The 22,321-nt window shown below is 41.5% G+C and overlaps 1 protein-coding gene across 1 annotated transcript in view; it reads right to left on the minus strand.

Annotated features, from left to right (window-relative positions):
- Window positions 1-22,321, minus strand: part of TDRD9 (tudor domain containing 9) — a 126,790-nt gene that overhangs the window by 18,811 nt on the left and 85,658 nt on the right. The window contains exons 21-31 of the mRNA XM_003276197.3: window positions 18,979-19,095; window positions 17,744-17,851; window positions 15,693-15,793; window positions 11,576-11,749; window positions 9,243-9,354; window positions 8,151-8,363; window positions 7,785-7,874; window positions 6,982-7,242; window positions 2,970-3,125; window positions 2,152-2,222; window positions 185-294 (exon numbers count right to left, since the gene is read on the minus strand). Of these exons, the coding sequence (XP_003276245.1) occupies window positions 185-294; window positions 2,152-2,222; window positions 2,970-3,125; window positions 6,982-7,242; window positions 7,785-7,874; window positions 8,151-8,363; window positions 9,243-9,354; window positions 11,576-11,749; window positions 15,693-15,793; window positions 17,744-17,851; window positions 18,979-19,095 (1,513 nt within the window). The remainder of the gene's footprint in view (window positions 1-184; window positions 295-2,151; window positions 2,223-2,969; window positions 3,126-6,981; window positions 7,243-7,784; window positions 7,875-8,150; window positions 8,364-9,242; window positions 9,355-11,575; window positions 11,750-15,692; window positions 15,794-17,743; window positions 17,852-18,978; window positions 19,096-22,321) is intronic.

Raw genomic sequence — 22,321 nt, forward strand, 5'->3', positions numbered from 1 at the left:
AGATCGCACCACTGCACTCTAGCCTGGGCAACAGAGCGAGACTCCGTCTCCAAAAAAAAAAGAAAAAAAGAATAGCACATAAGTGTAGACTTGTTCACCAATTATAGGATAAGTTGTTCCTAGTAGCTGAAGTCAAGGAAAAGAAAAAAGAGAGGACAAGGAACAAACAGGATCCTTAAATTACCAGTTGCATTGATGGACAGGGAAGCTGCAACCAGCATTCTCTGGTGAAGGTCTTCAGGGGCATCACTGATAATGACAGAGTTGATGCTCTCCTTCTCAATCCAAACAGACCTAAAAGGCAGGGGCACCAGGAGATGGGGTGACTGATCCACCAACCAGGCAATGTGCTATGCCAACCCACAAGCAACCCACTTCAAAAATACAAACGGGCAACTGCGATGATAGACGGGAAGAAATATTTAACCCCCGACTCTCCTGCACATCTCCTTTTACTGGACCACCTCTTCACACAGGAGTCCTCAAGCTGGTCCTCAGCCCTCTCCTCTCTCCACTCCCTCGTGCATGATCCCAACCACTCCTTGGCTTAGGAACCACGCACACGCTGTGGATGCCCAAACCTCCACCTCCACTTGAGACCCTCTGTCCTGCACTGTCAACCCATAAGGGCCATCACCTGCATCCTGGCAGAGGGAACTGAGTGTGGTGCACCCCACGGTTCCTCCGTCACCTCTCAGCAGAAGCCTGCTGCAGCCCCAGCAAGGGCACCCTTAATTCTTCCTCTTCCCTTCAGCCCTGACTCTAATGCACCTCTATCTGGCTGCTTCCACTCTGAAAGCGCTGGTGAAGCTGTTTCTGTATCTCCTGCCATGGACTCAGTTTCCCACATTCCCACCGTGGGTTACAGCAGGGACCAGCCTCAGAAGCACAATACTGCCTAAGGATCTTTCTACTCTGAAATCCAATGCCGGCTTCACACTGGGGCTCCTGAGACTGTAAGCGCAGGCAGGTCGCCAGAGGCCTTGTGGAAATGCAGGCTCATTTGGAAGGCCCAAGGGAACCTGGGCATCTGCATTTCCAATGCGCTCCCCGGAGGACATTTTGAGAAGACAAGACTTACCCAAAGGCATCACTTTAAAATGCACATAGTAAGGTTCACCAGCCCTTTCAGAATGAAGTCTACAAAGCTTGCCCTCGTCTGCCACAAGCTTGGCACCTCCCTTCCCCCCACCCAATTCTCCATCAGGTTACACGTGCAAACTCTCAAACTCAGGCCTATGCACTTGCCAGTGCAGCCACCTTCATCCCACCTCCCCTCACTTCCTCCAACACCTGCACCTTGGCTGACATCTCTGTATCCACTAGGCCTCAGATTTCTCTGGAAAAGCTCTATGATCTTTCAAGGGTGGCTGGGCCCCCTAGACGCTTTCATGATGTTCTGTGCCCTTATCAAGAGCCCTATCACCCTATATTGTAGTTACCGCCTTCCTCTATGCCCCCCACCCGCCAACTGTATCCATAATTTTCATGAAGACAAACAACTGTTTCTTGTTCACTACAGTTTGCCCCAAACCACACACTGCTCCTGGCATACAGTGGACTCTCACAGCTTTGCTGGATAACAATTGTAACAGCAACAGAAAAAAATGTAGTCTCTGATAAAAGAGACTCAAAAATGTCTTATATAGAATGGCTTTCACGTGTGAGAGAGAGAGAATACCTCAAATCAGGAGCTGGGAGAGAAATGAGAAGTTAGAAAAGATAACACATTCCGGCTGGGCGCGGTGGCTCACGCCTGTAATCCCAGCACTTTGGGAGGCCGAGGCAGGTGGATCATAAGGTCAGGAGTTTCAGACCAGCCTGACCAATGTGGTGAAACCCCGTCTGTACTAAAAATACAAAAATTAGCCAGGCATGGTGGCACATGCCTGTAATCCCAGCTACTCACGAGGCTGAGGCAGGAGAATTGCTTGAATCCAGGAGGTGGAGGTTGCAGTGAGTCGAGATTGCGCCACTGCACTCCAGCCTGAGTGACAGAGCGAGACTCTGTCTCAAAAAAAAAAAAAAAAAAAGAAAAGAAAAGATAACACATTCCAACAGTTTAGATATAAAGATACATTATTTTCTGATGAGGTCTATAAATAGAAAAGCAGAGAAAAAAAATTCATGGAAAACTTAAGTTAATCATACCTGAATTTGGATATTCTAGTCAAACTATGGCACTTTAGTTCATAAGGGTTAAAAGGCCCATGAAGTTCTGCCTGCACGCACAAAATATAGGAAGTGTCACCAATAAGCAAGATAACACTTAACATGAATTTTTAAAACTCAAAAGTCAGCTCATCCTTTAAAGGAAAAAAAAAGACATCTCATTCATAAGGTCTTTATGATTCAGTTAAGAAAAAGTGCCTTAAAGAAGGTATTTTTCTGGGATGTAACACATTCTCTTCAACGATTTCACTAATATATATCACATTCCTTGATATATATGTTTAAGAGAGTCTTTGAACATCAAAAAAGGAATCGTTGACAAATAATTTAGTGAAAATACTATTATTTCAATTGCAGCAGACCAACCCAGTTGCACAGGTAGACCTGAGACCACACAGCCAGAGGCTGGGGAAACACAAGTGGAGTCCCTGAACAAGGAGACACCCTGGCCAGCCCTCCTCTCCAAGCAGGCGGGCAGCACCGGCTCTAATAGCCAGCCAGAGAGTCTAAGGCTGGCACCAGTTCTCTGAACCCACACGCTGTGCTTCCTTTAGTCTGACAAAAAAGCACATGTCAGGAGAGTTTAAAAACAAAAAAACTAGTCAAAGCTTCTCTCTAAACCCCACTAAACACTAAACCCCAGGGCTTTTTCTTATTAGAGGATCCACTGTGAGAAAAGCAACAGCATTAAAAGCCAGAAAAGAAAAAACCACCATGACTACTGACTACAACTCCTAGCACAGAAATGTAGAATGATACTAAGCTTTTAAATTACATTTTAAAACTCCGACAATCACCTTACAGTTTGGAGTACCCAGTTTATTGGAAGAAAAGCTCTCTAACAAAATCCGGATGAGATATTTCTCGTCGTCTTTCATGGGAAAGGGCACAGAGCCATCTGTCATGTTTTCCACTGACTTGGACAAGAGGCCCTTGAGAACTTCATGGCTTTGCTGAACAAACAAGAAAAGTTTGTTTTGTTAAAAGAATATCTTACAAGGACTTTCTTCCAAACTAATCAAAATATTTCATAGACACAGTCTTACTCTGATTTCTATGTCATTAATTAAAGTATAGGGAAATAATTTTATCAAGTTCATTTTAAGATTCAAACAAAAGAAATAAGACAGGATTTACAACCTTATTTCTTCAAACAAAAGAAATCCGACAGCCTTTGCAACATTTTAGCCATTAAAGAATTTAAGAGAAATAAACATTTTTTACAGTTTTTTGGGGTTTTGTTTGTTTGTTTTGAGACGGACTCTCACTCGTCACCCAGGCTGGAGTGCAATGGCGCAATCTCAGCTCACTGCAACCTCCGCCTCCTGGGTTCAAGCAATTCTCCTGCCTCAGCCTCCCGAGTAGTACGATTACAGGTGCCCACCACCATGCCCGGCTAATTTGTATTTTTAGTAGAGATGGGATTTCACCGTGTTGGTCAGGCTGGTCTCCAACTCCTGACCTCAGGTGATCTGCCCGCCTGGGCCTCCCAAAATGCTGGGATTACAGGTGTGAGCCACTGCACCTGACCTACAGTTTTTTTAATTTTCTTTTTTCTTCTCTTACTATCATTTGCAAGAAAGAAACATTTTTACAAGACTTTTTTATATGTAAAATTTTGGTTTTACACTGGAAATATTAACATAATTCCCTGAAGTGTTTTTATATAAATTAAATACAGAATTTAGCCAGCACTCTAACATTTTGCTAGACCGTCCTTTCCTGATACCCAGTATTCTTCATCCCCAGCAGAAATAACAGAAGTAAAAGACCTTCAACATCAGCTTCAAAAGTGGCCTCTCTGATCATCTCAATAGATGCAGAGAAAGCACTTGATAAAATTCAACATTACCTCAAGATAAAAAATTCTCAGCAAATTGGGTATAGAAGGAACATATCTCAACACAAGAAAGGCCATACATGACAAACCCACAGCAAACATCACACTGAAGAGGGGAAAACTGGCATCTTTTCCTCTAAGAACAAGAACAACACAAGGATGCCCACTTTTACCATTTATATTCAACACAGTACTGGAAGTCCTAGCCAGAGAAATTAGGCAAGAGGAAGAAAGAAAGGGCATCCAAATTTGAAAAGAGCAAATCAAAATGTCCCTCTTTGCAGATAACATGATCTTATATATAGAAAAACCTAAAGACTCCACCAGAAAACTTTTAGAGCTGCTAAACGAATTCAGAAAAGTTGCAGGATACAGAAATCAGTATACAAAAACCAGTAGCATTTCTATACACCAATAACTAGCTAAAAAAGATATCAAGAAAGCAATCCCATTTATAATACCTACAAAAATAAAATAAAATACCGAGAATATATTTAACCAAGGAGGTGAATGATCTCTGTAATGAAAACTACAAAATATCAATCAAAGCAATTGAAGAGGACACAAACAAATGATTAAGACATCCCATGTTTATGAATTGGAAGAATTTATTTTGTTAAAATGACCATACTATCCAAAGCAAGCTACAGATTCAATGCAACTCCAATCAAAATACCAATGACATTCTTCACGGAAATAGAAAAAACAATCCTGAAGTTCTTTCTTGTGTTGAGATGATATGGAACCACAAAAGACCCCAAAAGCCAAAGCAATCCTGAGCAAAAAGAACAAAGCAAGAGACATCGCAGTACCTGACTTGGAAATACACTACAAAGCTATGGTAACAAAACCAGCATTATACTGGCATAAAAACAGACACACAGATGACCAACAGAACAGAATAGAGAACCCAGAAATAAAGCCACGCATTTACAGGCAACTGATTTTCAACAAATGCTCCAAGAACGTTCACTGGGGAAAGGAGAGTCTCTTCAATAAATGGTGCTGGGAAACTGGACATCTAAATGCAGAAGAATAAAACTAAACCCCTATCTCTTGCCATATACAAAAATCAACTCAAAATGGGTTAAAGACTTAAATGTAAGATCTAAAACGATAAAAAACTACTAGAAGAAAACAAGGAGAAATACTTTAGTACACTGATCTAGGCAAAGATTTTATGGCCAAGACTTCAAAAGCAGAGGCAACAAAAATAGACAAATGGAACTATATTATACTAAAAACCTTCTGCATAGTGAAGGAAACAATCAACAAAATGAAGAGACAACCTGTAGAAAGGGAGAAAATATTTGCAAACTACTCATCTGACAAAGGAATAACATCCAGAATATACAAGGAACTCAAACAGCAAAAAAGCAAATAATCCAATTAACAAGCGGGCAAAGGATCTGAACAGACATTTCTCACAAGAAGACATACAAATAACCAAGAAATATATGAAAGATGATCAACATCACTAATTATGAGAGAAATCCAAATCAAAATCATCATGAGAGATAGCATCTCACCCCAGTTAGAATGGCTATTATCAAAAAGACAAAAAGTAAATGCTGGTAAGGATGCTGAGAAAAGGGAACTCATACACTGTTGGTGGGAAGGTAAATTAATACAGTCTTTATTGAAAACAGTGTGAAGGTTTACTCAAAAAACTAAAAACAGTATGAACATACAATCTGGCAATCCCACTACTGGGTATTTATCCAAAGGAAAGGAAATCAGTACATCAGAGATACCTGTACCCTGTGATTACTGCAGCAGTGGTCACAATAGTCAAGATACAGAACCAACCTAGGTGCCCATCAACAGATGAATAGATACTGAAAATGAGGTATATACAAAATAAAATACCATTCAGCTACAAAAAGAAAAAATCCTGTCATTCTTGGCAACATGGATGAGCCTGGAGGATGGTATGTTAAGTAAAATAAGTCAGGCACAGAAAGGTAAATATGACATGTTCTCACTTATGTGTAAGAGCTAAAAAAAATTGAAATAATGGAAGTAGAGAGTAGGATTGTGGGTATTAGAGGCGGGTAAGACGGGAAGGGGAGAATAGAGAGAAGTTGGCTAACAAAATTACAGCTAGATTGGAGAAATAGGTTCTTGCATTCTGCAGCACTGTGGGGTAAATATGGTTAACTACAAGGTATATTTTCAAAAAGCTAGAAGAAAGTTCTTGAATGTTTACAACACAAAGAAATAATGTGTGAAGTGACATATTTGCTAATTACCCTCACTTGACCATTACATGTTATATACACATATCAAAATATGACTCTATATCCCATAAATATGTATAATGATTATGTGGCAACTAAAAAAGGAAAAAAAAGTGGCCTCTCAAACCTTCAGATTGTGAAAAATAACTCTAACACTGATTTTGAAAGAAATAGTTGAAAGAAGTTTTGAAATGCTTGAAATATTTCAAATATTTTATTAACTACTTCCATTAGGGAGATAAATCTTGGAATCCATTTTTAAAACTCTCCATATATATAGAACATTTTCAAATCTATCCTAAGAAGATAAAAAGCTGAATAGGAGGCTGGGTGCAGTGGCTCACACCTGGGAGTACTCTGGGAGGCTGAGGCAGGAAGATCCCTTAAGCCCAGGAGTTTGAGACCAACCTGGGTAACACAGGGAGACCCTATCTCTACTAAAAAATATGTTAAATAAATAAATAATTTTTAAAAATAAACAAGCTAAATAGGAGACAAACAAATACAATACCCACCAACAAAAACAATACCCAGCCACCATAATTTAGTCTCAGAGAAATCTAGAAGACATTTAAATTGGTGCCGCCAGTCTTAACACAAGTACAGCACACCAAATGGTGAAGAGGAACACTGTCCGCGTCCTCCTATCTCAGGGTCCACAGAGGAAGGAAAGCCTGCCCCGTTCTCTCTCACACAAACGCGTGCTCCAGCAAGGGCGAAAGCACACACCTTGGACTCATAGGACTCCTCCGTGAGCTCGGCATAGCCCTGCTGGATGAGGACGTCTCTTATGTTGATGGCATCGTAGACCCCCGAGTACTGGTAAACGTCCACGTGCAGGACGCTGTGCACCACAGAGAAGACCTTCACAAGGAGGGTGCAGCCGCTCACCAGAGAGGCGAACCACTGGCTGGCCCCATCACTCCAGTGCTCGCCACAAACAAGAGACTTTGCCGATGGTCTCATTTTGCAAATCTTAAATTCCAAAGCCTACAAGGACGGAAGGGCACAGCTCAAACAACTTTATAAATAAGCAAAACACTCATCCCAAATACCACTGAAAACCGACCTTGTTCATGTACCTTCAACAATATTCTCATAAAAGTCCCAATAAAACTGATGTTGGGGTAGTGAGAATTTCCTAAAGAAACTTGGTTATGCTTTTTAACAACAATAAGAAACATTTAGAATAATTTTTAGATTGTCTTCATACTGATGGTAAGGGCATGCGTGACTATGTCTGTGGCCTACCTAAAAAGTCTGTCTGGTTTCAACATAACCAGAAAACTCAGAAACAGTATTAGAAGATACTACTGGATTAAAACAACTTTTTTTGCTAAATCTGAAACTTTTCATGTATTTTTGGAGGAGCAGAAACCAAATTTGGCTACTGTGACAAAGCAAGTCCCTCCCTGTCCTGGGCCTTGGCTCCCCTAGCTGTAAGCCGAGGCAGGGCACCATATGACCCCGGAATCCACCCAGGAATCCCGTCCAGCATGAGCATTCATTTCCTAGAGTCTTCTCTACCTTACCTGGAAAGGAAGTTCAAGAAATTGACAGGGAATCTCCATCAAAAGATGCAGATCTACATGAGACTTATTGCCATAATCTACAAAGAATACCTAGAAAATAAAGCAAGTGTACACTTCACTGCGGGGTCAAAAACAATGCCTTACCTGCACAATAGCAATGCAGCAGTCTGCTCTAATCCTGTAATTACAGAATTTTTAGAGTGACCTGGGCTTAAATCCACATATCAATGAGGGAAATAGACTACTCTGCTAACTGCAATTATTTTAAATTTAATTTCCACCTACAATTATAAAAGATATTTGATAAACTGCTGTACATCTGTCTGTCTCATTTCTCTTCCAGTGACTTGTTACAGAAAAACCTACCTCAGCAGAATTTCCAGAAACATAAAGGACTTGAGCTCTAAAGTAGCGTTGTTTACCAAAATCAGCAAAAGGTGCCAGACAGACCAAGTCTGGATGTGGGTGAGTGGGCAAGGGCATCAGCGTCAGTTGGTTGATTTCAGCAGTAAGCTTTTTCAGAATCTCTGAGTTTTTTTCATCAATCCTGTATCCCCAAAAGTGTCCCACTTCAACCACCTAAAAAGGAAGAGGAGGAGCAGAGATGAAATCTAGAAAGGACCTTTGTAAGGAGGAAAATGAGCTTGAATTATAGGGCTGACACCCTGTGCTGTACGACATCTCACCAGCATAATCCTTGGAACGTAAGTATTCTATAGGTTTTTAACAGGTGTTTATGAGACAAAAAGAGGGGGTCCCCTGGTGAACTAAGGTAAGGAATTGTGTGGAATATATCCTTTTCTTGGCAGTACAAGACTCATTCTTACATCAATAAAGGTTCTGAGGTCATATAATCATTTCGGCGGGGCACAGTGACTCACGTCTGTAATGCCAGCACTTTGGGAGGCAGAGGCGGGTAGATCACTTGAGGTCAGGAGTTCGAGACCAGCCTGGCCAATGTGGTAAAACCCCGTCTCTATTAAAAGCACAAAAATTACCCAGGCATGGTGGCACACCTGTAATCCCAGCTACTCAGGAGGCTGAGGCAGGGGAATCGCTTGAACCCAGAGGGCAGAGGTTGCAGTGAACGGAGATCGTGCCACTGCACTCCAGCCTGGGCAACACAGCAAGGCTTTGTCTCAAAAATACACATATTATTTTCCTCTAACATGTATCTTGTTAAATCTGATTTATTTCAGCATTTGAAATGTACTTGATATTTTAAAAATTAACTTTGATTCTAGAATAAGTATGTTTCAATTTCCATTTTAGTCATACTTCAATTTAACAAGTACAGTGATAATTCAAACTCACCCACATTAACAAGATTATCAAGGTGCACAAGTTTTGTGTGTGTGTGTGTGTGTGTGTGTGTGTGTGTGTGTGTGTAAACTTCCTGTATACAACATGATGATTTTAGATTAAGAAGAAGGAAAAGCTCAATTACTTCATCCTTACCTCTGTGACATCAATAGTTAGAAGGAGATCTGTAACTGTCTGGGACCTGTCTGATGTGTTAAATGAGACTTGCATAGGATCTACTGTCTGCTTCTGGAAGTCCACATTCACCCTACATAATACGAATTTTTAATAAAATAAAAATCAAGTTTTACAAAGAAAACACATTTACATATGTGAAATTATCACTTGAACTATTCCAATATTTCTATAAGAAAAGAACATTTCAATAAAATACCTAAGCTAGAGATGACAAATTTGATTTCATCTCAAACATGAATTTCTGCTGGCTTTTTGAAGAGCTCTGGAAGGGGTACACATCCCAACAATTATATACTACCCTCCAGGTAGTATATAATTGTGAAGGCCAAGACTCTCAGAGAATATCTACTTTCAAGGTATTATCAAGATAAATAAATTATTAAATTTAGACTTTCAAGGTCTGAGATAAATTCTAAATCTCAGACCTGCAGTGTTTCCTAACTTGTGTTTTCAAATGTGCACCTTGACCTTTAGAAAACTATAAGAATCCATGCATGGCTCAATGCTATGTTAGAAAACACACACATGATTTTCCAATAAACCCCAAAAATATCATTTTCCCTTAAAGGCAGTAAGATAGTAAATGCTAAACTTCTGGAATACAAAAGACGAATTTGACAGAAAATAAAAATTTCCTAATACTTTATTCTAAAATGAAGAGAAAGAATTATAAGAAAGATCTTGATCCAACTCTTTTCCCGATCTCCAGACCCATTTTTAATGAGTGACTCAAGCAATGAGTGACTCCCCGGCGTTCAATTACAAAAGTAAGCGGAGTCTGACCTCACTAGAGCAGGACAGGCCTTCTCTACATGAAGGACTGAACCCACTACACTCCCAAACTCTCAGAAACCAGAAGTCACACACTGGGTGAAACCAGATGGAACAGATTTCCCTTCCTCCACCAACTCCTCAGATTCCTGTTAAGTTCCTCCCAGAACTGAAAACTCTACAATTAAGAAATAATAAATGAGACTTCCCACATATGTGACTATGGGGATATGGCCAAAAGGCAAGCACTCTGTCACAAATACCATGGGTGACTCAGTTTGGTCCAAGAGAAGATCCACCAGGGTGATGACAGCTGCATGCAGCAAGTGCTCCTGCCCTGGGCCGACCAGCCCTACAGACAGCCCTAGCCCTGTACCACTCTCTGGGCGGGAGCGAAAGATGCTATTTGGCAAGGAGGGGCAGCTTACACTGGTAAGCAACTAGGTGCTCCCAGCTGCATCTCCATTATGTCCCACTGACTGCTATGTTGAAGACAAAGAATATTCCGCATTACTTAAAAAGAGAATTTGCAAAACAAAATGCATAATCCTATCTAGGAAGACAGGAAATTAACATTAGATTTAATCCCTACTATTTAACTAAAAATTACATCAATGATATCACTCAATCCTCTCAACAGCCTTACACCATAGGTATCATTTTTATTTTTTTTTATTTTTGAGACAGAGTCTCACTCTGCCGCCCAGGGTGGAGTGCAGTGGTGTGATCTCAGCTCACTGCAACCTCTGCCTCCCAGGTTTAACTGATTTTCCTGCATCAGCCTCCCACATAGCTAGGATTATAGGTGCCTGCCACCACACCCGGCTAATTTTTTTGTATTTTTAGTAGAGACGGGGTTTCACCATGTTGGCCAGACTGGTTTTGAACTCCTGACCTCAAGTGATCCTCCCGCCTCGGTCTCCCAAAGTGCAAGGATTACAGGCATGAGCCACCTCACCCGGCTGGTATCATTTCTATTGAACAGAAAAAAAACTGAGGTTCAGAGAGGTTAGGTAATGTGCCCAACTGCACACAGTGAGGAGATGATGCAACCAGGATTCAACAGCAGCTCCACTCAACCACAAAGCCAGTGCTTTTTTATTTATTTATTTATATATTTTTTTAAGACAGCGTCTTGTTCTGTCGCCCAGGCTGGAATGCAGTGGTGCCATCTCGGCTGACTGTAACCTCCGCCTCCTGGGTTCAAGCAATTCTCCTGCCTCAGCCTCCCGAGTAGGTGGGATTAAAGGTGTGTGCCACCAAGCTCGGCTAATTTTTGTATTGTCAGTACAGACAGGGTTTCACCATGTTGGCAAGGCTGGTCTCAAACTCCTGGACTCAAGTGATCTGCCTGCCTCGGCCTCCCAAAGTGCTAGATTAGAGGCGTGAGCCACTGCATCCAGCCAAGCCAGTGCTTTTAACATGAGCTGAAGCGAGGTCAGATCAATAGTTATTTAAAAATAGTATCTGAAAATGTGAAAGCAGGTACAGCATGTCTGCCACCTCCCTCCTGAAAATACCTTGTGTTCCTGAGCTTTGAGACATTCATGCCTTGCACCTTCCCTTCAATTTCCTCTGCAGAATGAACGTTGAGTTCAAGTGAAACTTTTAGTTGAGACATCTTAATTGCCATATATACTGCAGGAAGGGTTTTAAATCTCTCTGTTGGATTTCGTGCAAATTCCACAAAGGCTCTGTTCCACAAATGTAAATTTAAAAATAAATTTATCAGGCATCTGATTAAAAACTGCATATTCATTTCTCTCAAGATTAGACAGAAATTCCGTCACATCTCTTCTCAAAATGCCAGTAACTCTTCAATCTATAATTAATCAATAACGTGTTAATTTCTCCAATGGAAATTATTAATTTAAGAGAAATAAAAGTTATAATGACATATCATTAAACCAAAACCAAGTATCATCCTTGTATAATATAATGCAGAATAAACACTAAAGTCACATGGAATTTGGGGCAAAGAAATCTTACTTCATAATTACTTTCATAGTTGCAAAAGAATTTTCATGATTATAACAGAATGTCTTTCTTTACTATCATAAAATAAAACAGATACAGAAAACCACATAAATGTATAGCTCAGTGATCTTTGTAATTCCCCTTCAAAAAAACCATTAAATTTATTTATTTTTATTTATTTATTTTTTTGAGATGGAGTCTCGCTCTGTCACCAGTACAGGGGTGTCATCTTGGCTCACTGCAACCTCCGCCTCCCAGATTCAAGAGATTCTCCTGCTTCAGCCTCCTGAGTAGCTGGGACTACAAGCGTGTGCCACCACGTCCAGCTAATTTTTGTATTTTTAGTAGAGATGGGGTTTCACCATGTTGGCCAGGATGGTCTCGATCTCCTTACCTCATGATCTGCCCATCTCAGCCTCCCAAAGTGCTGAGATTACAGGCCTGAGCCACAGCGCCTGGGCCAAAACCATTAAACTGATTGCCAAGTGATATGGTTTAGATCTGTGTCCCTGCCCAAATCTCATGTCGAATTGTAATCCCCAATATTGGAGGAGGGGCCTGGTGGGAGGTGACCGGATCGTGAGCGCGATTTCTCCCTTGCTGTTCTTGTGATAGTGAGTTCTCACGAGATCTGGTTGTTTACAAGTGTGTAGCACCTCCCCTTTGCTCTCTTCCTTTCACTCCAGCCATGTAAGAAATGCCAGCTTCCCTTCGCCTTTCACCATGATTGTAAGTTTCCTGAGGCCTCCCCAGAAGCAGCAGCCTATACAGCCTGCAGAACCATGAGCCAATTAAACCTATTTTCTTTATAAATTACCCAGTTTTCAGGTATTTATAGCACTGCGAGAACAGAATAAAACACCAAGTAATGTTGATAAACGCCCTCACTTGCCCCAGCCCATATTTCGGTGTCCCATTCCAGCCCCTCTCTGGGGCATGAGCAGCAGGCATGGAGCAAAAGGTGCCTGCTGGACGTGCCAGGCAGAAGGAAGACAGCATCAAGTTTACCTTGCTATGCATGCATGTTCTAATGCCCCTGGGTCCCCACATCATCACAGCGCCACAAAAACAGATCTGGGCCCCTTCCTCTACGATAAAAATCGTCCTGTAATGAGCTCTCTCCTGGAAATGTACACCTTGAGTAGTTTGGAAAGACACCCAGCAGGGGAGGTGTGTGGAGCAGGTACATGAATCGACCCGGACTCGCTCCGCCTCCTCCACTCTCCTTCACGCCCGATCCTCTTCACTCATAAATGTATGCATTTTCCTTCCACCCACTGCCTGATTCATGCCCTTCTGCTTTATCTCCCTTCTTTAGAGTCTCTCCTAAGACTCCGTAGAAGTAATTTTAAACTCCAGACCTCAGCGTCTTCTCCTCGAAGCTGCATCCTCCCCAGCACCCAGGCTGGAAAGCCGGATGCTCTTGGGCTCCTCTCTCTTCTTTGCCCTTCACATGCAATCACCAGCCAAATCCAAGACATCCTCCTTCCCATCTGTTGGCTCCTTTTCATGTCAAACACCACCATACTGGCTCCACATCTCAGTACCTCTGCTTTGGACTACTGCAAAGACTCCAGGCCGGCTTCTTCTCCTCTTGTCTTGACCTTCTGCTTATCCCTGAGTAAGTTCCATAAAACACAGTTCTGGACAGAACACTCAAAGGTCTCCAAGTGCCCACCTAGTCATGTTCACACTCATCGGTCTGCCAGAAGACTGTCCCAAAGTCAGCACCTGACCTCCACAAAACAGACTCCATCTGACACAGAGCAGCTCTGCCCAAACGGCTACCAGCTATGTGTGCACAGTCTCAGCTTTCCCCCATCAAGATCAGCTCATGCCTGCCTCCTGCTGGAAAACCACCCTGACCCTACTGCACCACCTCTGCACTGGCCACTGCACCAGCCCGAGGGCCTCACAACCCTCCAACATCCACCCGAGGAAGTCTCAAATTAATGTTACTGCTCTAATATTGGGCCTCAGATAGAATGTCTTCTTCTGACCTTCTGGGCCCCTCCCATGACTTCTCACAGCAGGCAAATATCTGTGAAACTAATTTGACTCTCCACTCCTACCACGAAGTTGAAAGCTTCTTATGGGAGAACATGATATGCCCAGGTACCACCTGTGCCCATCTGCCCATGCGCCCTTGGCACCTCACAGAGTCTACACGAAGTCACCCCTGCTCTATGCCAAAAGAAATACAGTTCTTATTCTTTGAATCACTATATCTTCCTTTGCCTTTAAATACTTGAATCCCAAGAACTGGTACTGGTACAGAAAGAATACTGTTACTTCCCCCAAAAAATTGGTATGACATTTGTATTATGACTTGAGAGCTGGAAATATGAGGAATGCAAAAGATATAAACACCTATAAAAAAGGTCCCAGGCAATGGGAGGCGGAGGTTGCAGTGAGCCGAGATTGTGCCGCTGCACTCCAGCCTGATGACAGAGCAAGACTCTGTCTCAAAAATAAATAAATAAAAATAATAAAACAAAAAAAAAAAGTCCCAGGCAAGAAGAACAGGAAACAAACACAGAACCCAATCCAGTCTTAAAGATGAGTGAACAAAGATGCTGCAATCTTATGGGAGCTAAGACTTCTGACCACTCAAATCAGTCAAAGGAGCATCCATGCAGAACTGGAACCTCACCCAGGTAAGCAGACGCACAATATTCAGGAATGAGTTTAGCTGTGTGATTCCAGCTTTAAGTAAGTTACTTTATATATGTGACTAAGAATCTTACTATAATTTACATCAGAATATTTAAGACAACTTCAGACACTACAAGTTTAATTAATTCTCTAAGAGTTGTTAAAAGCACTTAGAAAGGTTTTGCTTGTTAGGGAGTTGTGCGTTTGCCTCATGAGGAATTTACGGGCCTACAAAGAAAATCAATATATTAATCATAGAAATGGAACTTAAAATGCCAGAGGGAATTACCCCAAATTGAAAATGGACTTAATGTTCAACTTGAGTGAACTGGACATTAAAGAAAAAGTGTTTGTTCTTATTTACAAAGCTTTGTCAAGTTAAATAAAAATGTCTACAACATTCACAGAACACTGGAAAAAATTTCTAACTTTAAAAATTAAAAATCCTACTTTAGGCTTTTTGGTACATAAACATTTCCTGTTAGAAATAAAAACTCAGTGATGCTCCAAAACACACCATTGGTTCCTTACATGCAGTAAGTAGAGCCAAATTGAGTTTTTACAATGTTTGCCTTCCAAAAATCTTCAAAACATATCTGCTTTAGACAACTATAAGCAGATACACTCTATTTTGGGGCATCTTCATGGCCCACAAAATAACTCTTACTAATGACTCACTGAGAAAATCTAGGACAAGTGCGTGAAAGTGAAGATCACTTTAAGAGAATCCGCCTTAGCATCACACTGAGTTACTGAGCCTTCTTGGAGTGACCACACTTGACCACTAACCAGCAGCTTAGTTCCTGTAGGAGGTCACTTAGCAGAAAGGGAAGATAAATTGCTTCTGACCATAAGAGGAACCAAAGCTACATTCTGAAAGCCAGCTGCAGCAGCCCATAGGAGGGCCCATTTCCATGGGCACTCCGTTTTAAGAATCAGCATCTGGAAATATTTGAATCTTTATGCCTCCTTCATAATTGCAGTTGATTACAAAAATATACTTACTTTGCACCATCAAATACAATGGATTTGACTTGACCACACTGTCTAAAGAGAGACTGTAGTTGTTTATAGTAAAGAAATCCATAGGGAGGAATGTGCTTCAACTGTAAAATATAATACAAAATCAGAGCAGATTACTAGAGCTAACAAAACAGTTTCAACATTCACAAGCTCAAAGCTGCTGCACAGTTTTAGTTTCTAAAAACATAGTTTACTATCTTTAACCATAATATACAAACTCTACAGATCAGTGCATTTAATGACTTTTAAATTCTAACTAAGTTCTATAATAAGTATGTTAAATAAAGGCTAATTCTACCCCTGTTAAAATGGTGTAAGTCTAATACAGCAAAATTAAAATTTGTTTACTTGTTTTCCCTTAAAATAATCAAGCTTACTAAATACTTCTTTTCAAAACATATTTCTACAGAAGGAATAATGGGAATGTAAATTTTAAAGGAAAATGTCTAACTAATGAGAGGAGTATGTATTTCCTCATCACCACGGTGGAAGGACCAAATAGTACATGATCAAATTGGCAGTGACTTTTAATGTATAAACTCTCAAGGCACCATGCTGGGTTTCTGCAAAGCACTCCATACTTTCTTCTGGACCAGGACAACTCCTGTGCCACCCCAGCTCTGCACAGGGCTCCGTGACAGAAGTGACGGCATGAGCTAGGGCTCAGATCCAGTTAGATCCTGTCTCCTCGCTCCCTGAATCTGCATGTCTCCTTAGGCAAGTTACAGAGCTGCCCTGAGACCCAACTACCACATCATGAAATAAGAATGACATGAGAAATCCCCAACTCAAAGGGTGGAGTGAGGCTCAGAGAAGAATAAAAAGTACCTAACACACAGCCTCTCAAGTGCTAAGTAAAGCCAGCTATTACTGAGCTTTCATGATGTACACACTAGGTAATTTTGGGTCCCCAGACTAGGCTCTCTGTGGTCGAGGGATGCAGGCACAGCTGCTGGACGTCTGAGGAAGGGACCTATAGAACCCTTCCCATTGCGCACAGCTGAGGGAAGAAAACCATGAAGGGGCAGAGGGGTGAGAGAGGAAGCCAAGCAAAGAGCTTAGTCAAACCTGATGGCTAGCAAGAGCACAGGTGCCAATCAAATGATCCTCAGTAGCTATAAAAAATTAATGACTTCCTTTTAAAGTCCCTTCCACAGGTATCAAGCGTATCTCAGCTGCCTCTCTCATCTCCAGAGCACCAGCTCCTTTTGGTGCTCATCAAAGATCTCCAGTTGTAATCTCAAGTCATCTGTGCCCTTTCCTTATGAGCTATTTATTTCCTCAGGATTAACAGTGGTGGTGTAACAATAACAAGGATAAAATCTGGCAATGACTGAGCCCTTATGATGTGACACGAAGGAACTTCAAGTGCTTCTCACCGCCCCCTTATCAGATACAGGCACATACTGGAACCAAGTGATCCAAAACAGTCCAGTCACAGATGCCTTCTTCCAGTGTGAGTCTCCCTGCTGCTGGGCTTTAAACAACTGCGTTGCAAACGCTGATTCAATGGTCAGGGCCTGTGGCTGATCATTAGATATGCCCAAAGTACACACTACTTGAATGCTGATTTCTAGGACATACTTTCTAGCTCAGATCTCGCAGGGCCCTCAGATCTGAATTTCAACAAATATAAATAAAATAAGCACTCTCTAGGTGGTTCTGTTGGGCATCCAGGTCAGAGGATCACTGGCTTAAGCCACAGCACTCAGCTGCCAACCAGTAACATTTTATTTTGTATGAAATGAAGTTGTTCTTAAACTTTTAAGTGCCTTAAATCCTTCAAAATAGCACATGATCAAATCAGCATTGACCTTGAACGTATAAACTCTCAAGGCTTCCTTATAAGGCCAGGTCTGTAAAGGGAGGCAAGAGACTGAGGGACAAGCAGATATACCTGAAAAGGCCAAACAAGCCTAATATTCACTCCAGGGGAAAATTCACTTAGGACTCACAAAAATAGAAACAATTAGAAAACAAAAACGTTCTGCCTCACCACACCCCAGAGAGGATGGCCTGCCCCCAGCACCTACCACGACAGTTGTCTTGGGGTCCTTGCCAGCCAGCTCCTTCACTGCCATCTCCTCATCCGGCTGTCCAAAAGTAAAGTAATTAGGATAGAAAGCACCTGCCAATACCATCTGAAAAAGAAATTTATTTTCATGAAGTAACAGCATTGTTTTATCAGTTATTCTCACCAATATACTAATCTCAACCCAGCATGATATGACATCTATAAATGTAAAAGATGGTTATCGTTTGTATGGAAAACTAGACCTTTCACCAACCAAGCAGAAAGTCACAATTCTGGTAATTTCATCTAACAGAAACACTAAAAAATAAACACTTTTTTCACCTAACAGAAACATCTTTCTTCAAAAGAGCTTGAGTACTTCTCAGAATGAAGCTTGGGAAACAGTGGCAAGTTGAACAAGGACACAAACCATCCAACACACAAAGCCCCAGGGCTGGCCAACTTTCTCCACTTCTCCCCACACACATCTATGTACAAGGTACTCTCAGATGTTCAGATAAAACTCCAGTTGGAGCACTCAGACTTAGGGCAGCAGGCTGGCGTCCACTATTCACCTCTGCAAAGAGTCCCTTCTTCAATAAAAATATACCAGTTTGAAACACACCCACCAAAGACTCTCCCAGCCTTAGAGCAATTTTACATCCAGGAAAACACTCGCACATTTCCAGCACACCCAGTTTATAGGCATCTACCTCAAACCCCATTCTGTATGCATCAGCCAACCCTTCTAGGAAACCCTACAGCAGAGGCAGTCTCCACTGGCCAGGACACACTTCCCACTCGCTACATTCCATCTCACTACTAGTAATTTGAATCCACGGCCTCCAAAGTTAAAATAATATTTTCAGTGTAGGGGAATAGCTACACACACTGAACGATATAAAGAGCACTTCACTTTCTTAAAAGCTAGAACAAAAGGATCTCTCCTGAAGCAGTGATAAGACAGGTACTCTACAGAAACACTCCCCTGGAAATTAGAAATGGGTCTGAATCCATTAAATATTAATAAATAAACAATAAATACTCTCTAGGTGAATCATCAACTCAACAAATAATGCAAACTATTAAAGAAGAATGTTTCCTGGCTCCCAAACACAGCATGAACACTATGGACCTAAAATCTCCTTTGAGGTTTGGTTTGTATCAGAAAGCAGGAATAAGCAGTTTCTCGACCACAAGACCTTGTAAGCACAAAGAATCAGGAAAAAAAAAATCCAGAAAACTTCAGCACACCTGTAGGATGAATCGCTGCTTATATATATACTCTTGGTCCATGACAGGTTGCCGAGAATCAACATGCATGTTGAACTGTGAGATTCTAGTCTTCAATTCTTCATATAATTCAGCCACCTAAGAAAAATACATTGAAATCTGTGGTCTCAAAGGTACATATGTTACCAGAGCAGTGCAAACATTAGAAAATAAGTGCACGATGGGTAAAGTATAAACACATCTATAGAATGAAACACTGCAGCTAATTAAGAATCATCTTTTGGCTGTGCACGGTGACTCACGCCTCTAATCCCAGCACTTTGGGAGGCCAAGGTTGGGAGATCACTTGAACTCAGGAGTTTGAAACCAGCCCGGGCAACATGGCGAAACCCATTAGCTGGGCGTGGTGGCGCACACCTGTAGTCCCAGCTACTCAGGAGGCTGAAATGGGAGGATCACCTGAGACTGGAGGGCAGAGGTTGCAGTGAGCCAAGATTGTGTCACTGTACTACAGCCTGGGTGGCAGAGTAAGATTCTGTCTCCAAAAAAAAAAAGAAATAATCTTTCTAAAATTTTTATTATCTTTTTTTTTTTTTGAGACAGTCTCGCTCTGTCGTCCAGGCTAGAGTGAAGTGGCGCAATCTCAGCTTGGTTCACTGCAAGCTCTGCCTCCCAGGTTCATGCCATTCTCCTGCTTCAGCTTCCTGAGTAGCTGGGACTACAGGCACCCACCACCACGCCCAGCTAATTTTTTTGTATTTTTAGTAGAGACAGGGTCTCACCGTGTTAGCCAGGATGGTCTCAATCTCCTGACCTGATGATCTGCCTGCCTTGGCCCCCCAAGGTGCTGGGATGACAGGCGTGAGCCACCGTGCCTGGCCTAAGATTTTTAGAGACAAGATCTTGCTATATTGCCCAGGCTAGACAGTGCAGTAGCTATTCACAGGCACAATCCCACACTGATGAGCACAGGAGTTTTGACCTGTTCCCTTTCCAACTTGGGCTAGTTCACCCCTCCTTAGGCAATACAGTGGTCCCTGGCTCCCAAGAGGTTACCATATCAGTGTTGAGTTTAATGCAACACCCAATCGGCATGGCGCACTACAGCCCAGAACTCCCATGCTCAAGTGATCCTCCTGCCTCAGCCTCCCAAACAACTGGCAATACAGGCATGTGCCATCGTGCCTGGCAAGAATCATCTTCTTAGAAATTAATTAAGTAATGTTAAAGATGAACAATATAACACTTAGAGGAAATACCGGAATACAAAATCATACATGCTCCATGATCTGTTTATAAACACACATCCCTGAGATGGGAACCAATGCAAACGCATAACTGTGCCCACCCAGAGGTCAGAATAGCAGAGGGCCTTGACCACGGCCTTGCTTTAGGTCCTTGAAACAAGTCCCAGCCTCTGCCACGAACAGGTACTGCTTTTGCGATTAAAAACAAAGTAAGTGACCTATGGCCAAATAGTCCCTCCAAACAGGAAAATAAAATCAATATCCAGTTGTAATAAAAACTGTTTCACACAAAATGTCAAACTTTAATGTACACATGTGAAAATACACAACTCCAAATACCTATGAACTGATCATAAATTAAGTCACCACAAAATTATCTCAATTACAAAAAGAATACGTCACAAGTGTGAACATAACTGGAGGAAAAAACAACTAAAAAGAATTGAAAGGACAGAAAATCTCAGCAGCCACTATCTCTGTGGAGACAGGAAAAGCCTGGGACATGGGAAGCAAGGGAGAGCACACTCAGATGCTCGCCTCTGTGCCCCTGAGGGATGGAACTCTTTCATGTGACTGTAATCACATGTAACTGAACTAATTAAAATCCAAGACTATGCCACTCTCTATACTAAAATGCAATAAAATCAGAAATTAACAACAAAAAAGATATTTAAGAACATTTCAGGGCTGGGCATGGTGGTTCACACCTCTCAGAGCTTTGGGAGACTGAGGCAGGAGGATTGCTTGAGCACAGGAGTTTGAGGCTGCAGTGAGCTATGGTCATGCCACTGCACTCCAGTCTGGGAGACAAAGACCCTGTCTCTAAAAAATAAAAATAAACTCTTTAGTCAGAGAAGAAACCAATACTGAAAGAAATTATAGACAGGAATGTCAAAAATCAATGGGATGTGGTGGCTAAAGCTGCTCATAATAAAATTCATAGCTTTAAATGCTTTTAATTAGAAAGACTGAAAATAATATTATTAATAATAAATACTAATTTCAGAAAGACTGAAGTAAACTAAAAGTCATAGGAGAACTAAATTAACAGAAAAAAAAAACAAAAAGCAATGATTTAGAATCCCCCACCTATTCCTTCCCTCCCAAAAAACATACACAAGAAAACTGACAAATGAAACTAAGAGTAAGCTCTCCGAACATACAATAACACAAAGGAAACATCTTGCGGACTCTGCGGTAAAGGAGTAATCCAGCAGGCCTGGCTGTCCAGACCATGCACATTCCACAGAAAGGCTTGGTCCTGGCCCAGCTCCTGAACGGTCACTGCCAAGCCTCCAGGGACTCTTATGCTCCCTGACAAGAGTGTGTATGCTTACCTGGGGCCTTGGGCCACACAAAATAGTTTACGCTAGAATGTGATTTATGGTGGGGCCTCGGGCCATGAGGGTAACAGTTTCCTCTGGAGGGACTGAAGACTGAGTAACTAAAGTCAGTCACATGGGTACTCTAGGCCTACATAACCAGTGCTCAATAAAAACCCAGGACACCAAGCCTCAGGTGAGCTTCCTGGTTGCAATACTTCATGCCTGTCATCACATACTGTTGCTGAGAGAATTAATCACTGTCCATAAGACTCTACTGGGAAAGCACACCTGGTAGCCTGCACCTGGTCTCTCCAGGGCTCCTCCCATGCTCTTTTTTTTTTTTTTTTTTACCTTTGCTGATTTTAATCCATATCCTTTGGCTAAAATAAATCATAAGCATAAGCATAACAGCTTTTCTACTTCTGTGAGTCCTTCCAGCCAATCAGTGAACCTGAGGATGGTCTTGGGGACTCCCTGAATATACAAATATAATCAAGAAACAATGAGAGTACACAAATACACAATAATAAGAACAAGAAAGGTGTTACCATTTGACATGAATTTGAAATTAAGAAAATTACGTGTAACTATACATCAATAAACTTCATGATCTGGATTAAATGGGTACCTGAATGAAAAAATGTAACTCATCAAAAATGACTCCAGAAGAATTAGAATCCAGAATGGATCAATAACTACCAGGGATATTGAAATTTTTTTAAAAATTGATCCCTCAAAAAGGCACTAATCCCAAAGGTGTTTCTGAATGTGTTCTATCAAATATGTAAGAAA

The sequence above is a fragment of the Nomascus leucogenys genome, chromosome 22a (assembly GCF_006542625.1).
Source record: "Nomascus leucogenys isolate Asia chromosome 22a, Asia_NLE_v1, whole genome shotgun sequence".
Taxonomy (NCBI): domain Eukaryota; kingdom Metazoa; phylum Chordata; class Mammalia; order Primates; family Hylobatidae; genus Nomascus; species Nomascus leucogenys.